Source organism: Saimiri boliviensis, chromosome X, assembly GCF_048565385.1.
Source record: "Saimiri boliviensis isolate mSaiBol1 chromosome X, mSaiBol1.pri, whole genome shotgun sequence".
Classification (NCBI taxonomy): domain Eukaryota; kingdom Metazoa; phylum Chordata; class Mammalia; order Primates; family Cebidae; genus Saimiri; species Saimiri boliviensis.
The window spans coordinates 88,310,921-88,329,094 of NC_133470.1; the positions used below are offsets into that span (position 1 = coordinate 88,310,921).

The following is an 18,174-nucleotide window of genomic DNA, read 5'->3' on the forward strand; positions in this document are numbered from 1 at the left end:
CCAACCCCTCCCCAGCGGTTTCTCTGAGCCCCGCCCCTCCCCACCCCAAGCCCCGCCCTGCTTCTCCCGCCTCTGCTTCCAAAGGCCCGCCCCAGCCCCTCCCCAGCGGTTTCTTTCAGCCCCACCCTCCTCCTCTCACCGGCCCCCCTCCTCTCACCGGCCCCCTCCCTCCTCGCGCTGGTTCTCAGGAGTCCGCGAGCACCTCCTGCAGCCTCGCTCAGATCTCCCACGGCCCCACCCACAATGGTTTCGTCCAGCCCCCCCAACCCCGTCTAATTTCCGCCCCACTCAACCCCGCCCCAGCGATTATCTCAGTCCCGCCCTTCCCCTCCCCAGCTCTGCCCTCCTCCTCTCAGCCCCTACCCCCCGACCCTCCCGAGTGGTTTCTCCCAGATCCTCCCTGCTGGTCTTTCAGCTCTGAGCTTAAAACTCCTGCCTGGTGGTCTTGTCCCGCCCCTCTTCTTTTTCCTCCCTCCGGTTCCTTTCCCTCCTTCCGGTTGTTTGTCCAGGCTGCTGGTCTCCAGCTCCCCTGCTGGCCTGGTGGGCTGGCGCACGGCAGGACCCGTAAACTGAATAGCGTCTCCTGGCGGCCAGTGTGTGCGTAAGTGCGTGATGACGCCACTACGTGACCTCACGAAGACCACTCTTCTAAAGACTTGGCTGTCTATATGCAAGGCTGAGTACGTGCCTCTTGCGTACGCGCGTGATGTACGTACGTGCGTGGTGTACGTACGTGCGTGTTACGCGCCCCCGTACGTTCTTCGTGAAAGGGATGACGGGAGCTGCGTGAAAGCGGAAGAGTTGCGGACTGTTAAGCACCTGTCACTAACCCCTGGTTTCCCGGAGTCAGTGGCAGCGAGCGACCTTGCATCCCAGACAGGAGCCGGGAGCTCTTTGTTCTCACCGCGGCCCACGTCTCCTCGCTTGCGAGCCCATCATCCTGGCTCCGGTGGCCTCGCTGGGTCGCGGGGAGGCGGAGGACTGTTTTTCTGTTGCAAAAAGCCAGAGTCGGCCCTGGGCGCGACGACTCTCAGGGTCCGGAGGCCGTAACACCGGCCGCGGCTGAAAGGTACGGAAGGCTGTGTGCTGGGCCGTCTTGCGGACACCACCTGAGGGCTGGGGTTTCCCTGGATGTGAGTCTGGGAACCCGTATGGGGCGCGCCCAAGGCACCCATTCCTGTCCCGTGCTCTCGCCAGGGTCTCAGCGCCGCTCCTGCTAAGCGTGTCTACTCGCGGCATGCGTCTGCGAGTAGAAATCCTGTGTGTTCGGGCCGGGCGCGGTGGCTCACGCCTGTAATCCCAGCACTTTGGGAGGCCGAGGTGGGCAGATGGTCCGGAGTTCTAGACCAGCTTGACCGACTTGGAGAAACCCCCGTCTCTGCTAAAAATACAACAGTTTTAGCCGGGCGTGGCGGCGCATGCCTGGAATCCCAGCTACTCCCCAGAGGCTGAGGCAGGAGAATCGCTTGAACCGGGAGGCGGAGATTTCGGTGAGCCGAGATCGCACCATTGCACTCCAGCCTGGCGACAAGAGCGAAACTCTGTGTCAAAAAAGTTAAAGCCCTGTGCTGCTCCACACATACCGACCCCATCTCGGCCCGGTCTTCCCTGCCTCCAGCTTGGACCCTCTGCTGTGAGCTCGCCTGGACCTGAGGCCAGGCAGTGCACAGCTCTGTGGCCTGTGGCATCGTGCTCAGCGTGACCTACCCAGAATTAAGCTGAGGGGAATGAGATGTAGGCCCCCCAAACCCTCGCCCAGTGACAATGGGAGGGGCAGTGGCATTTTTCTCCCCTCGGATGGAGCATGCTCAGTTGTTGGAATGCGACTCAACTTCCTGAAATGATGTTCTGCCCTGCGGGCCGGTGCACCCTGTGGCCCTTGACCCAGACAGGTGCCGAGGGTCCCATTGCTGTGATGAGCAGAACCGAACTGAGTGAGGTGCACAGGTGTGTTACTCATAAGACCGGCACTCCCAGCTCTTCTTGGTTTCCAATGCCTGCTAAGGAGATGACCTTCCTAGGGCCATTAACCAGCCTTGCTGTTTTGCATGTAATGACCTTTCCTCCTTGTCTTCCTCGTTGTGCAGGTAAAGAAGCTACGTGGAAGAGTGCTTCCTCCTCAGGCCGCAAAGCAGGTACTCTCTGCAGCACCAGGTAGGAGGGGACGCAACCCCCTTCTTGCCTTTCCAGTTACGTGAGTTCTTACTAGGGATTCCACACACACCCAGTTCACGTTTGTTGTGATTCTGTGGTGATGACGAGAAAAGGGTTGGCTGAGAAACTGAGCTGTGGAAAAGAGGCAAACATTCACTGTAGCCACATATCCCGATGGCTCTGGCCAGGCCCTGTGGGGGACATTCAACCTCCGTCGGAAGTAATCCAGAACCAAGGAACCTGGTGATAGTTTGTCACCCGTCAGCAGAATAATGATGCTCAGAGCCACGTGTGTGTGAGGAAATGGCACCGTGGATGGGTTGGTGGAGTGTACACGGGTGAGTCTTTGTGGAAGGCCATTTGCTGGCAGATATCAGCATCTTAGATGGGCGTGCCCAGGCGGCCGAGGCATTCTCTTCAGCAGGTCTTCACACGGCGAGTGTTAGTGGAAGTGTCATTTCTAGTGGCAAAAGTGGGAAGCAGCTTGTAACTCTCCATCAGTGGAGGAATGGTCAGGCAAATTGTGGGGCGACCAACGATGGGATATCACACAGGCAGTGAAAAACAAGGTAGATGAAGATGGGCAGATGGAAAGAATGGGCTTGATGTGCCGTTAAATGGAAGAGTCATGCCCTATCCTGTGGAGATGTATTGGGAACAGCAGTTTGCCAAGATGGCTGAAGCAAAGGACCATAAAGGGGCTGGCTTAAACTACAGACATTCGTTGTCTCACAGTTCTGGAGGATGGAAGTCTTAAATCCAGGTGTTGGCCGGGTTCGTTTGTTCTGTGGGCTGTGAAAGACAATCTGGTCTGTCCGTCTCTCTTAGCTTCGGTTGGCTGAGCGGCACTCCCTGGCTTGTAGAAGCATCTCCCTTATCTCTGCCTTTGTTTTCTCATGATGTTCTCCCTGTGTGCATCACTGTCTAACGTCCCTCTTTTCATAAGGACGCCAGCCACGTTGCATGTGGGTCAACCCTAATGACTTCAGTTCTGCTTGATCACCTCAGTAATGACTCTGTCCTTATGTATAAGGCCACATTCTGAGGTGCTGAGGTTTAGGACATACCCATTTTAAGAGAACGCAATGCAACCCATCACAACAGACAAAAGCCCTGAGGTAGACACAAGCTTGGCATGTTCCCTCAGTGGATGGAAGGCCTGTGTGGCTGCAGGGTGGTGAATAACGGGGAGAGGAGAGGACATGGCTGGGGCGGGAAGCCTCTGCGACATCCCGAGAGACTCTGACTGGGCTGATGTTCTGGCTTCGAGCCCATGGCTCCTTCTGAAGCACAGGGCTGTACTCCATGCAGGAGGAGGGGACCCTCTCCCAAGGTACACACGCAGGAGGCAGGGACCCAGGCAAGAGGCGTGAGAAGTCAGAGCACGTGTGACGGTGGGCTGGCGCCTCATTCTCCTCAGCCATAGACTGGGCCTCGCAGTAGCACTGACCCTGCTGGGTTACTTGGGGATTCCATTTGATGATCTGAGGATCATGCCATCCCAGAGGCTGGCATGTGGAAGGCATGTGTTTTGGGGGGTGGCAGTTGTTCTGATTTTCATTCTTTTTTCAGCTCACATCAGGGACAGGGGTGTCTGCTGACATGGAATGCAGTGGTGGGGGAAAGGGCTTGAGGAAGGTGGCACCCAGCGGGGTAGGGAGGAGATGTCTGACTGAGGACCGCCTGAGGTCATGGTGCATCCTGAGAGCAGAGCTGAGATTGGATATCAACGACGTGGGCTCAGCGGCCCTGCAGTAGAAGCCAGGAAGGTCAGTGCCTTGGTGGCAGCAAGGCCAGGGCACTGAGAGTACTGGCGGGGCACAGCAGGGGGAACAGAAGAGAAGCAGAGCCTGGGACTGCCCCTCTGTGCTGGAAGAGGGCTAACACCAGCCCCGCCTCTCCACTCTGTCTAGGCCGAGGGGGTCCTCTGTCCTCTGTGTTCCCTAGGGCTTGGTGACCTCTGTCATAGCACTGACCACACGCTGTCTGGCCTGTGCCTTCCTCTAGCTGCCCCCACCCTACTCCAGACCTCCCCAAAGACTCCATGAGATGGACCTGAGTCAGCCGAGTCCCAACCCCTTTTCTTGGGCCTGCCGTGGCGCTGGACATCAGTGACTGCGTAGTGACACACGGAAGCAGTGGACCATCAAGGTCAGTGGGATTTAAGGGACCTGGGAGACACGGGGGGAAAGGTCAGGACCACTGCCAGTGAGCTTGGCGGGCTGGCGTGTGACGCGCTTCTGTGCTTCGGCAGGCCACACACAGGAGGCCCCCGGAGCTTGCGAAGATGAAGTTTGGCTGCCTCTCCTTCCGGCAGCCTTATGCTGGCTTTGTCTTGAATGGAGTCAAGACTGTGGAGACGCGCTGGCGTCCCCTGCTGAGCAGCTATAGGAACTGTACCATCGCCATCCACGTTGCTCACAGGGACTGGGAAGGTGATGCCTGGCGGGAGCTGCTGGTGGAGAGGCTCGGGATGACGCCTGCTCAGATTCAGGCATTGCTCCGAGAAGGGGAAAAGTTCGGTCGAGGAGTGATAGCGGGTAAGTGACGATGTGCCAAATGCGCAGGCAACTCCTGGAGCTGCCACCCAAGATCTTGCTTGGGAGTGTGGGGCCTTCTGTTGTCGTCTGAACTGATTGGCTTGTACACCACAGTTTCCTTTGACGACAAACCTCCAAATGGGCGGCGAGGGCCCTGGGCTGGGGGTTGGCAGGCCTAGCTTCCGCATGCTCTGCTAAATTGTTTCTCCACTCTGGGCCCCAGTTCCTGTTTCTGATCGCAGTGAGAAGCCGGGTCAGGTCCCTGTGCACATGGCGCGTGTGGTGGGGGTGTGTGTGTGTGTGCGTGCGCGGGTTGCACATGTCTGCCAGAGACCAAGAGAAGCAGCCCAGCCTGCCGAATGGGTCAGGTGGCCTCTAGAGTTAGGCTGTCTGCCTGGCTTCACGAGCCTGCCCCAGCCCCACCACTCACGGCACCCTGGGCGAGTCCCCTAACCTCTGAGTGATTGAGTTCTGACATCAGCACCTGTCCCCTGGTGACCTGCGTAGGCATCACCCGTAGGTTCCCAGGCGGTGGCCGGTGCCCTTCCAATCTGCAACCGCTGCCCTCAGCAGTCTGGCTTGGACCCGCCTCTTACTTGTGTGGCTTCACTGAGGACAAGACCCTCTCCTCTGCCTTTCTGGAGCCCTCCCCACTGCCTTTCCCAGCATTCGCTGCACTGACTTTGTTTCGTTATCAAAGCTGTGGAAGAAAGACTTGACCCCCTTCTTGTCATTTTGCTGATGCCATCTTACTTTCTATTGATTGTGACTTTGAGTAACTGTGTTGTCACACAGGCAGGCCTTGGGCTATGGAAGTGAAAAGCATTCATGTGTATCTCTCTTTGTGTACAGGACTCGTTGACATTGGGGAAACTTTGCAGTGCCCCGAGGACCTAACTCCTGATGAGGTTGTGGAACTAGAAAATCAAGCTGTACTGACCAGCCTGAAGCAGAAGTACCTGACTGTGATTTCAAACCCCAGGTGGTTACTGGAGCCCATGCCTAGCAAAGGAGGCAAGGAGGTATTCCAGGTAGACATCCCAGAGCACCTGATCCCTTTGGGGCATGAGGTGTGACAGGTGTGGGCTCCTGAGAGGAATGTTGCAGGGAAACCAGCTAAATCATGATTTCAATTCACCATCAGTTGAAACCAGCTAAATCGTTTAGGTGCTTTCAGTTCACCATCATGACGCAGACCTACATACATTAGGTTAAATCTGAATTTCCCCTGCTTTGGAGAGTCCCAGCCACTAAGCACTGTGCATGGAAATAGGTTTCTTTGCTCAGATGAAGGAAGTAGGGGGCGGGGCTTTCCTTGTGTGATGCCTCTTTAGGCACACAGGCAGTGTCTCAAGTACTTTGTCCTTTGGGTAGAAGGAAAAGCTGCCAGTAAATGTCTCGGCATGGCTACAGTTTTGGTCCTGCTAATTTCTGGATTATACAAATAAATGTGTTGTAGATGACTGGTTATGAGGCTCCATTCTATGTTTTCCCCTGTCTTTATTCTGGTCAGAACTCATCAAATCTGGCATCCAAGCGACATTACAGAAAGTCGGACCTGGCACTGAATGTTTGCCTGGTAGTGAGCAGCCATTAATGGACTGACTCATCCAGGATGGAGAGGACGTCAGACAAGAGCAGCTGTCTGTCCTTTCAGGTTACTCTCACTCTCTTATGAAAGTGTCTGTCAGTTCCTGAAGCACGTGTGTCATCTGCATCACACAGCTACTTCATATCCTAGCAGTGGCCCTTCTCTTCTGAGCCAGGATGTTACAGTGGTCATAAATCCCTTGGCCAAATGGGGTGACCTGACTCAGGGGGCCCCGGTAGGCTAGGCTAGGGATGCTGACCTGCTGATGAGACACTTCCTGGCAACACTGGGAGGGACCCATGGGGAAGAATCTCCTGTTTAAAGATACTGCCAGGATCAGGAGTGAGGCTATTCTTTCTCCTGACCAGCAGGCAAATCTCAGGCGACCAGGTCTTCTTGGGCTTGGCCTCGATGCTTCCTAGCAGCATCCTTTGCTGGGTGTGTGAAAATGCTGCTTCTCCAAATGAATGAGGACAGTGGGGACCAATGCCTGTCTTGGACAGGATTTTCAGCCTCTTCTGGCTTGTGCCAATGAGATGCGTATAGTATAGAAGGTTAGAAAGAACACAGACAACAGTTCTCATTTAAATAATTTATTTTCATGGAATTTTGTTTTTCTTTATTTAGAGCAAGAGGTCTTCATGAGAATGATAATAATAAATGTCATCATAAGGATAACACACACCAATATAAAAACCAACAGAGTGGAGTAATGGGCATTGTACAAAGACCTTGTACTACTATTATCTTGTTAAACCGGGCTACTAGGCACTTCCCTTGTGCTTTCCATCCCGGCAGTAGCCGAAGATCCAAATATGATGTTTCCAGAAGTGCCCTCCCAATATGGGTCATTTGGTTCCTGAGGGGGCCCATGTCCCGGAGTATGCTGAGTGACAGAATTCCTGGACCGTATATTAGGATATTCGAAGGTCTGGGTGCCGCTGGGTCCCTGAACATTTGCAGTTCCCCCATGGGACATTTCCATGGCCGTATTTCTGGCGTCGCTGTGAACGACCAGCTTCGCCCTCTTTGGAGCTGGGACATTGGTCGCTTGCTGAGTGGCATGGGTGCGGTTACCTTTACTTCGAATATTCAGCAGAAGCCAGGGCTTGTCTCTCTGAAAATTGGAGTGGTAGATCGGAAACAAAAGGAAGTACGTTAGTTGTTCTGAGATCAATTATTCCTTTCCTGCTTCCCAAAATTATGATCTCGTTTTGCAATGGAGAAAAGAATGCTTTAAGTGGCAGCAAGTGTGGTATGCCCTACAGCATGACCTGACTGGAGATAAACAATTCATAGGTCAAGGTGGTGATATACAAATAGTATGAATTTTGATATTGAACTGCAACCCCCTTAGAGGTAATATGCAGGTCTGGATAATATGTTCCTTTATATTATCTTTAAGGGAATTGTAGTTTAATGTCAAAATTCATACTTTTAAAATTGTATAGTTTGCATCTTTCAATAAACAAATACCTCACATATAAAAAAGTTGTCTTTGATACTTAACTCTTTTACAGTATATTATTTGTGTTGGTGTCCTATGAAGATGTTTGAGAAACAAAGGAAAGGGATTACAGAAATGCTTTCTACTTTACCATCAAATTCTTGTCTCTTGGAGAGGTGGTTGGGCATATTGTAGAAAAACTGTACAGGTTTAGTTGGCAAGTGAAACTCTTCAAGCTATCTGTTTTGAAGATCTTCTCGGCTCCTTTTCTTTGAAGAATCTCCCTCTGGAAGAGATCCTTCTTGATTATCACAGCATCTCTACTGTCATTCCATTTGACAGATTGGAATGTGCCTTCCTCCGCCATCATCCAGATCTTTCTTGGGAACGAAAGCCTAAAACGGTGGTAGTTGTGTTCCATGCTGTCTGTGCATTGTTGTTGGTCTGCTGGTGGTGGGTTACCTTGGGAACCTGAGTCTTGGCTCACGGCTTGGTCCTCTTGCCTGTCCAAAACCTCCCGGGAATCCAGATTTCGATCAGGTGGTGAACTAGATGGGCCCCCACTTGTTGGTTCTCCACTAACAGATGGGGCCAGCTTGGCTTGGTATTGCTGTTTAGTATTCTGACTCGCCATGGAGCTACACCAGAATCTGGGGCATTTTGTACCCAAGACCGTTAACACAGTCTTAGCAAGTCCGAAATGCCTTCAGTCGGAGTGAGGGTGCCCAATAAATACTGTCCACAAAATTTTTGAGTCTTGGTATCAGGGCAACCAGCTGCTTAACTCATCATCTGCTTTATTTTTCACATGATGTCACAAAGGTGGCTCTCAGCCAATCTGGAGAGGGGGCCCTGGCCAGATGCTGGGGGAGGAGACAGGTAGCGTAGCTTTCAGCTTCTCCCTTTCCTAAAAGTGGTTTAAGTGACCAGAGAGTCTCCCGTCTTCTGACAGGCACATTGTGTCATAGGGCCAGGCCCCAGATGAGCTGAGGAACCATGACTCTATGGCCATTCCCACCCCTGAAGACGGGGGAGGCCTTTTGCTAGCCTCTGATTTGCTCAAGAGCCAGCCCCTATTTAGCCCTAGCTTGGGTTTCACCAAGACTGCCTGAGTCAGACGGGCCCCTCACGGGTGACTGCCTTCTAGGAGATGGTGGTCCCTACCAGGCTGTTGGGCCTGGTCTGTGTTAGTAGCATCCCCCTTTTACAATCCCCCCCATCTCCTTCCTGCTTGGTCTCTTCCAGGTACTCCTAATGATTGGTTGGATCTGCGCCAGTGGGCCCAGATAAAGTGTTTCTTATTCCACTTGATGGAGTTGTCCCCGGAGGGGTGCTGTGCTTAAGTATGGTGGGAGCACTCCTCTCCTTCCTCTACCATGGTGTTACCCAAAGCACCATTTGCGGTTGGATGGCCACATCCTCAGCTATGCTTTGGAGTCTCCTGTGGAGCTCTGCTTGCCCCTGCATCTCTCTCTCTTGCAGATCACAACAGGAGATTACCTTTAGTTTCTACTTTTGCTCATAAATACTGTTTTCATTGCCCAAGACATGCTCATTTCTGAGGCCTGCTGTACACAGACGATCCTAAGAAAAGTTTCTACTTGTTTAGTTAGACCTGGTTAAAGTAATCCAGCACAAAAGTGCCATCATTGTGTATTTGAAAATAGATGAGAATGGGAGTGTGTGTTGGGGCGGGCAGGAGGAAGGAGAAAACCTAAATGAAAGTCATCTTCAACCCCAGATGAGAGGATACAACAGTCTTTTGGTTGATTCACCTTCTCTAGCCATTAAAGACAACTTTGTTGTTAATGTTCACTCTGTATAGGGAGACAGAGTGATACAGTGGAAAGGCCCCAGGCTGAAAGGACCCTGGGCCCTTGTCCCATTGGGTAGCACCCTTTGCCCACTCGGGGTCAGCCCTGGGTGCGAAGAGGGTTGGAGGAGGCTCTCCCAAGGTGCCTTTTAATCTGAGGGCTTTCTAATTTTTCATAGTGCCCCACATGCCTGCATGCAGGTTTGGATCATAGTCATCATGCTTTTTAAACAGCGTTACAAAGGTTTTGTTCAAGGACTCGATGTAACCTCTAGGTTCACATACTCTGAGGCTAAATATTAAAATATTGGTGACATCTCTAAAGGAGGATCCTTGAGTATTCAGTTACACAGCTGGCATCTTTCACTTACATACCAAAGTGCTTTTTCATAGGGGAGTTCGTAACACTGCAAATGACACTTAGTTGTGGCTTTTGTGACCTCATGAACCCTGCTGATTACTTTTGTAAGGGCCTTTGGCCATCATGTGGGAGGGGAACAATCATGAAGAAAATCAGTAGGGAAACTACACGGTAGCATTCAGCCAGGAGCTGGTATTGATTTGATTTAGTCACACTATGTCATGTGGCTTCTGTAGGACCATTACCCACCATTCTCCTTGGTTTTAAGTCACAGAATGTCCACTGGGATTACAAGTCTAAGACATCAAGCTACTCTTATCCCCTGGAGGGAATATTTAGGGTACTGACTTAAATCTAGTCAAGAAGAGTCATGGGAAAGCTGGCCTCTGGCTGAGCCTGCTCAGTCCCCAAAGTTCAGCTTTGCAACCTTCAGCAATCATTCAGACAGTCTTTATGAGTCACCTGCCTCCTGCAAGCCCCTTTGAGGAAGATGGTTGGTCTTCTCTTCCTTGCTGCAAAGGCCCCTGAGGTGGCCCCTGCATTGCTGCTTTATGAATGAAATAATCATGGTCAGACGACCCAAGCAGAGCACAGCTGACTAGGGTATGAGGACCAGTGGCCCTGTGGAAGGCAGTCTCAGTGCTGACTTGCTGCAGCTTCTCTGTAGCTGTGCAGTGATCGAGAACAGTGCTGAGCTCTTGACAGTGGGGCCCCGAGGCATGAGGCCAGCCGCAGGGCAAGACTCACTATGTAGGCCTTGCCTGTCACATGATCCCCCAGGCCCTTCCTCATCCTACCCTTGGCCTTTCAGGAGCTTCTTCCTTGCTGATCTCTCCCAGGCTCTAGGATGTGTCCCTGCAGTTGGTTCATCCTACCCCAGAGGAGTCTTTCTTCTCCTTCTTCTTCTTCTTCTTTTTTTTTTTTTTTTTTTTTTTTTTTTATTTTAACTTTTAAGTTCTGGGGTACATGTGCACATCATGCATCATTGTCACAAAGCTATACACGTGCCATGGTGGTTTGCTGTATCCATCCCCCTGTCATCTACATTAGGTATTTCTCCTAATGTTATCCCTCCCCAATCCCCCCACCCCCTGCTGTCCCTCCTCTAGCTCCCCCACCCCCCAACAGGCCTTGGTGTGTGATGTTCCCCTCCCTGTGTCCACGTGTTCTCATTGTTCAACACCCACTTATGAGTGAGAACATGTAGTGTTTGGTTTCCTGTTCTTCTGTCAGTTTGCTGAGAATGATGGTTTTCTAGCTTCATCCATGTCCCTGCAAAGGACATATGCTCATCCTTTTTTTATGGCTGCATAGTATTCCATGGTGTATATGTGCCACATTTCTTTATCCAGTCTATCACTGATGGGCATTGGGGTTGGTTCCAGGTCTTTGCTATTGTAAACAGTGCCACAGTGAACATACATGTGCATGTGTCTTTATAATAGAACGATTTATAATCCTTTGGGTATAGACCCAGTAATGGGATTGCTGGGTCAGATGGCATTTCTATTTCTAGATCCTTGAGGAACCGCCACACTGTCTTCCACAATGGTTGAACTAATTTACACCCCCACCAACAGTGTAAAAGTGTTCCTATTTCTCCATATCCTCTCCAGCATCTGCTGTCTCCAGATTTTTAAATGATTGCCATTCTAACTGGCGTGATACGGTATCTCAATGTGGTTTTGATTTGCATTTTTCTAACGACCATCAATGATGACCCTTTTTTTCATATGTTTGTTGGCTGCATAAATGTATTCTTTTGAAAAGTGTCTGTTCATATCCTTCACCTAGTTTTTGATGGGGTTGTATTTTTTCTTTTAAATTTGTTTAAGTTTTGGAGATTCTGGATATAAGCCCTTCGTCAGATGGGTAGATTGCAAAATGTTTTGCCCATTCTGTTGGTTGCTGGTTCACTCTAATGATAATTTCTTTTGCTGTGCAGAAGCTCTTAAGTTTAATTAGATCCCATTTGTCTATTTTGGCTTTTGTTGGCATTGCTTTTGGTGTTTTAGTCATGAAGTCCTTGCCTATGCCTGTGTCCTGAATGGTATTGCCTAGGTTTTCTTCTAGGGTTTTTATGGTGTTAGGTCTTATGTTTAAATCTTTAGTCCATCTAGGGTTAATTTTTGTATAAGGTATAAGGAAGTGGTCCAGTTTCTGCTTTTTGCATATGGCTAGCCAGTTTTCCCAACACCATTTATTAAACAGGGATTCCTTTCCCCGTTGCTTGTTTTTGTCAGGTTTGTCAAATTTCAGATGGGTGTAGTTAGTTCCTGGGCCCCAGAGGAGTCTTTCTAAACTGTGGCTCAGAACTTGTCAGTTGTGTAAGCACCAACCCCTCACTCCTCCAAGGCCTTCCTTTCCCAGCCTCATTAGCCCCTGGGCCCTCTTTCTTGCACACTTAGGCATCCGCCATGCCTAACCCTCCTTCACTGAGCATTTGCTTAATGCTGGGTCCTGGGTAAGACAACTCTCAACCTCTGGTTCCCTCTGGTGCTGTTTTCTGAGCACACTGTGAACTTCCTTGCTGGTGTGGGTGCTTGTGCTGCCTCTCCCATGGGAACACCCTTTTCAACCCAGAAGCCACTCAGCTTGACAGGGGCCAGGTCACCCCATGAGGCCAGCTGGCAAGAGTTATTCCTAGGGACTGGCCCACCACAGCTCTCCACCATTGGTTGGGTGGGTCCAGAGCTCCTGTGAGGTTGGGCATGTTGATGGGCTGTGTCCGCTCTGGACTAAGAGGCCTGTGAGGATGGCTGAGACCACAGTGCAGATGTGGCCCTCAACACACACATGTTGGATGAAGAAATTTCTGTGTCACCGGGAGCTCAGTGGGGTTTAGTATCCTTGGACATTGCTCTACACTAGAACAGTGCTGACAGGACAATTATTGTGAGCTCCTACTGAGACAGGAGAATAGGGTCTGGAGACAGGGAACTTGGTAGGCCAATCTGTGCTAACTTCCTAAGAGAGAAAACACCAAGGTCTGGGGGCAGGAAATCTAAGGTCAATTCACTCTGACTTCCCAAAGCTGAATCAAAAGGAAAACACCTGGGTCTGGGGGCAGGAAACCTAAGGCCAATTAACACAAACTTCCTAAAGCTAAACCAAAAGGCAACCCCATATCTCCAGGCTGAGTAACAAAGGATCAGAGGCTACTCTCCCTACACCCATCCCCCTTCCACCACATCTCAGGTGGAAAGGGAGGGTGCCTAGGATTGGCCATGGGCCAAGCAGGGACCATCCCTCCATCTGCATGGGGTGCCAGTTCACCTCAGCCTTTAGCCACAGACAAAATCCTTCATCCAGATAGAGGGTAGCCGATAAGAACCTCAAGTGGGGGTTTGAGAAAAGAAAACTTTGTAACTGAGCCCCTGAGCCACTTGCTCGGTCCCACTCACACTCTGCGCAGCGCTTTCTCATTTTAATAAATTCCTGTGTCACTGCTTTGTTCCTGCATTTCATTACTCTGCTTCTTTGTACATTTTGTTCAATTCTTTGTTCAAAACACCAGTGACCTGGACAACTCATAGTCAAGCCGCTGTGCTCAGTGCTCTGCGGTCTGTGTCATTTACTGTACACACCCATCTGTTTTTAAATTGTTGTTCTACACTCCTCACTGCATAAATGCGCAGGATGAAAAGGGGTAAACCCATTTTGGAATCTCTTAGAAATGCAGGATTTCTTCCTGACTGCTTCCTAAACATGATGAGTCTTTCTGTTCTCATGATGCTGTACGGCAGTATTTTTCATCTCTCTCTCATATAGCCCTGCCAGGCAAGAAGATCAGGGGGAGGGTAAGAGATGATTGAAGCAATCTGTAAAGCTCTTATTGTTCAGTGGGCCATGCTGGTTTTATAAGGATGGAGGAATCGATCATCTTTTCATATGTGTATCTTCATTGGTCAATGTATTTGTGTTTCTGTGCATCTTCCTTGGTGAATGTCTTCAAATCATTTCCGTTTTTAATTGGATTCTTTGTTTTCAAACGGTTGAATGTCAAAAGGTCGGTATTCACTCAGCATATGAGTTCTTTATCAGACATCAGATTACTCATATCTTCTCTCCATCTATATATTTTTATCCCATTATTTTAACAGTATCATTCTTAAGTAAACTTCTAATTTTAGCCTTTTCTTAGTTTACAGAACATTATAAAAACAGGAGAGTCTTCCTTTACATCATAACCAGTTTCTACTATGATTAACGTCATACGTTGATAGGATATACTCCTCACAGCTAACAAGTCAATATTCTTCTGCAACATCCTTTGACGATTCCTGGATCCCATCTAGGATAACACGTTATTTTCGTCATCTTGTCTCCTTAGAATCCTCTTGGTTTTGAGAATTTCTCAGACTTTTATTGTTGTTGATTGCTTTGATGGTTTTGGGAAGTATTCATGAGGCAATTTGTGGCACTGCCCTCATTTGGGATTTGTCTGTGGTTTTACTCATGTATAGACTAAGGTAATGGTTTTGGGGCAGGAGACTAGAGAGGTGAATTGCTATTCTCACCACACAATATTCTGTCACCACGACTTATCACTGATAATGCTGACTTTGATCACCTGGCTGAGGTAGCGCTTGTCAGGTTGGCCCTCTGTAAGGTGATTACATTCCCCCTTTTCATACTGTACTTTCTGTAAGAAAGTCACCAGGGGCAGCCCATTAGGGAGGAGTGAAGTATGTTCCACCTTCTTGGGAAGGGGTAGTATTGACATGAATGACTGGGGATTCTTCTCTATGGGAGATTTGTTTATTTTCCCCACTTTATGCATTTATTCACCCATGAATTTATTTCAGATGAACTCATAGTTCGTTATCACATGTTTTGGGCTATAACCCAATACCACTTTATTTTGTTGCTCAGATTGTTCCGTCTCTGTCCATTGGGAGCTGTTTCCGTTGGCTCTGGGGTCCCTTTCACATAGGTTCATCATTATGTATGTTTTTAGCTCTGCTGTGACAAAATGCTGCAGGCTCATATGTAGAGTTCCTGTTCCAGTTATAGAAGAGTTCACTTTCCGTGGTTTTCTACTTCTTTTTTATTGGAAAAGTATATTAGAATCCTAGATGTGGGTTCCAGGCATGCTCATCGATCCTGTGGACTTTTTACATCCAGCTGTCTCAGATGTCAGAGTAAGGAAATGTATATGTGTATATTAACCTATGTGTATATGCATACATATCTGTGTTTATTTGTACAACCATCTGTATGTATATGAAACTGAACACGAGTTCTCACTGATGTTTCCAACACGACTCCATTACCACAAGGAAGAGTCTCGTATTCTTCCTTGGTTTATCCATAAGCATCCACTTCAGCACTGAGAAAGCTAGCTCCCAGCATCCCCCATCCATATAATTAGTAGGTCCGTGGTGTGTGTGTGTGTGTGTGTGTGTGTGTGTGTGTGTGTGTGTGTCTGTGTGTGTGTGTCTGTGTGCGTGTAGTGTTCCACTGTGTGTGTGTGTGTGTGTGTGTGTGTGTGTGTGTGTGGTGTGTAGAATCGCTAACCACCATCCCTGTGGGAAGCAGCTCTATCATGTAGATGATAGTGCTAAAGCACGGTTTCTTTCGACTTCAGTCTTAGACACCCGCTTCCAGCATTACTTAGGCCAGCACCACATCCACTGACACTCGTCCATCTTTCATACATTGGTAACACAGTTCTATTGTTTGTACATATTCTATATGCCACCTTGGCATTTCCTGATCTCCTGGTCTTAAAATTTGCATACATTGAAATTCACTCTTTGTGGTTTAAGGTTCCATGCTCTTTGAGAAATGCATAATGTAATTCGCCATTTTGACAATATGTAATCCACCACGATATAACGTAATCCACCGTTATAGTAACCCACAGAATAGTTTCAACAGTCCAGTAAATCCCGTCTGCTTATCCAAGTCATTCCTTCTCCCTACCCTGGAACTCTGGCAGCAACAGATATTTCTACTATCTCTGGGGTTTTGCCTTTTCTGGAATGTCAAATAAATTGGATCACCTTTTCAGACTGGCTTTACTTAAGGCAAAGCATTGAATTCACTGATTTTTTTTGTGTGGCTTAATGGGTCATTTTTAAATTAATGACTAGTGTTCTATTGTTTTAAGGCCACAGTTTGTTTATCCATTCACTTACTGAAGAATATCTTGGTTGTTTCCAGTTTTGGGAAATTATGCAATAAGCTGTCGTACATATTCATATGCAAGACATCTGTGTGGACATGTTTTCAGATTAGTTGTATGTATACCTAGGAGTGGCAACACAGTGATCAGCTGTGCAGAAAACAACTGACAATCCGTCTTTGAAAGTGGCTGTGCTACTTTACATTCCCAGCAGCAATGAATGAGAGTGCCTGTTGCTCCTCCTTGTCGCCAGCAGTTGTCACTTGGTTAGGTTTTAGACATTCTACTGCATTTGAATCTCGTTATTTCGTTCACAATTATCCAACGGAGAATAATGTTGACAATCGTATGCTTATTTTTCATCTTTATGTGTTTTCTGGTAATACGTCTGTTCAGAGATTTTGCCCATTTATTAATTTAGTTTTCATAAGATTGTTTTCTATTGTTCAGTTTCAAGCATTCTTTGTAGATTTTGGACACAAGTGCTCTATCAGATATATGTTTTGGGACTATTTTGTCAAAGTCTGTGGCCTCTCTCTTTTTTTATATAACAGTTTCTTTCACAGAGCATTCGTTCTATTCATTTGTAGGCAGTGTACCTTTTCATTTGTCTTTCGCGGTCCATGCTTGTGATGTTGTATCCAAAAACGCATCACCAAAATCAAGGTCATGTGGATATTCCCCCTAAGTTTTCTTTCACAAGTTTCCTAATTTTGCATTTTAAATTGGAGTCAACTTCTACTTTGAGTCAATTCTTTGTGAAAGCTGTAAGGCCTTTCCTAGTTTCATTTCTTTGCATACGGACATGCATTTGTTCAGGTGCCATCTGATGAAAAGACTACCATTTCTCCATAGAATTGCATTTGCACCGTTGTCAAAAGTCAGTAGACTATACTTGTGTGGGTCTTTTTCTGGGGTCTGTTTTGTTTCATTGATGTGTGTCTATTCATTTGCAAATACTGTGCCTACTTGATTACTGTAGCTATCCAGAGCAAGTATATCAAAGCTAATATCAACCATGAGAAGTCATGTATTTAGTATGTTCCTTTCATGTGATGTAACGAGGATGGCATTTTACCTATGAAATCTTCCTCTGAAAGCTCATATTGCCATTCCGATCATGAGAAAAAGAAAAGGCAAGTCCCGGGACATGGGCTTTATGCAAAATAGCTGACGGATACTCTTCAAAATGTTAAGATCATCAAAAATAAGAAAAGTCTCAGGAATTGTCACAACAAAGACAAGACTAAGGAGACGTGACTACCAAAGGTAATGAAGTATCCTGGGTGGGATCTTGAAACAGGAAAAGAAAATTTCGGTATAACTAAGGACAACTGAAAAAAGTATGTCCATTAGCTAATAACATTGCATCAATATTGACTCATTACTGGGGACAAATGTGCACGGTAATGTAAAATGCTAATAATGGGAAAACTGGGTGTGAAGTGTATGGAAATTCTCTGTATTACATCTGTACTAATTCCGTAAATCTAACATTTTTAAAATCTAGAAGGCTTTTCATTTTTAAAAAATGACTCTTGGATCCCATTAGAAGTACTAGGGCAAGCACTCCTTACTCTGAGTACTGGCACTCCAAAGCACAGAATTAAGCTTTCATTCTGCCCTTCCCGTGGGTTTTAAGATAGCACAATAGCAATAGTTGCCCCACAAGTCTGACTTCCCTCCAAGCCCGACTACCTCATAAATCCTACCAGAAGCATGACTGCCCCACAAGTCATAGTGCCCCCAAATCCCTAGCGGTCCAGAAGCTCGCCTGCCCCACAAGCCCATGTTCTCCACAAGCCAGACTGCCCTGCAAGCCCGAGTGCCGCACCAGCCTGAATGCCCCACCGGCCCTAGTGCTCCGCAATCCCAACTGCCCAAAAAGCTCGAGTGCTCCCCAAGCTTGACTACCCCACGAACCCGATTTTCTCACAAGCCCAATTGCCCCAAAAGGCCGAATGCCCCACAATCCCTACTACTTCAGAAGCCTGACTTCCCCACAAGCCCAAGTGCCCCAGACCAGAAGCCCAAATGGCCTAAAAGCCTGAGTGCCCCCAAAGCCTGACTGCCCCACGAACCCAGCAACCCCACAAACCCCAGTGCCGCAGAAGGACAGCTGCACCAAAATCCCGACT

At 48.4% G+C, this 18,174-nt stretch overlaps 1 protein-coding gene across 7 annotated transcripts; it reads left to right on the forward strand.

Annotated features, from left to right (window-relative positions):
- Nucleotides 1-737: 737 nt before the first annotated feature.
- On the forward strand, nt 738-10,842 carry LOC141582755 (protein EOLA1). Of its 7 annotated transcripts, none has more exons than XM_074391661.1 (5): nt 738-1,069; nt 2,088-2,154; nt 4,162-4,305; nt 4,409-4,694; nt 5,547-10,842. In XM_074391661.1, the coding sequence occupies exons 4-5, from the start codon at nt 4,442-4,444 to the stop codon at nt 5,768-5,770; spliced, it is 477 nt and encodes a 158-aa protein (XP_074247762.1). In that variant the 5' UTR covers nt 738-1,069; nt 2,088-2,154; nt 4,162-4,305; nt 4,409-4,441; the 3' UTR covers nt 5,771-10,842. The 7 variants fall into 7 exon arrangements, with proteins under 7 accessions (XP_074247762.1, XP_074247763.1, XP_074247764.1 ...); XM_074391662.1 differs by having other exon boundaries at nt 2,088-2,135; XM_074391663.1 differs by lacking the exon at nt 738-1,069 and adding an exon at nt 1,076-1,947.
- The last annotated feature ends 7,332 nt before the right edge of the window (nt 10,843-18,174 follow it).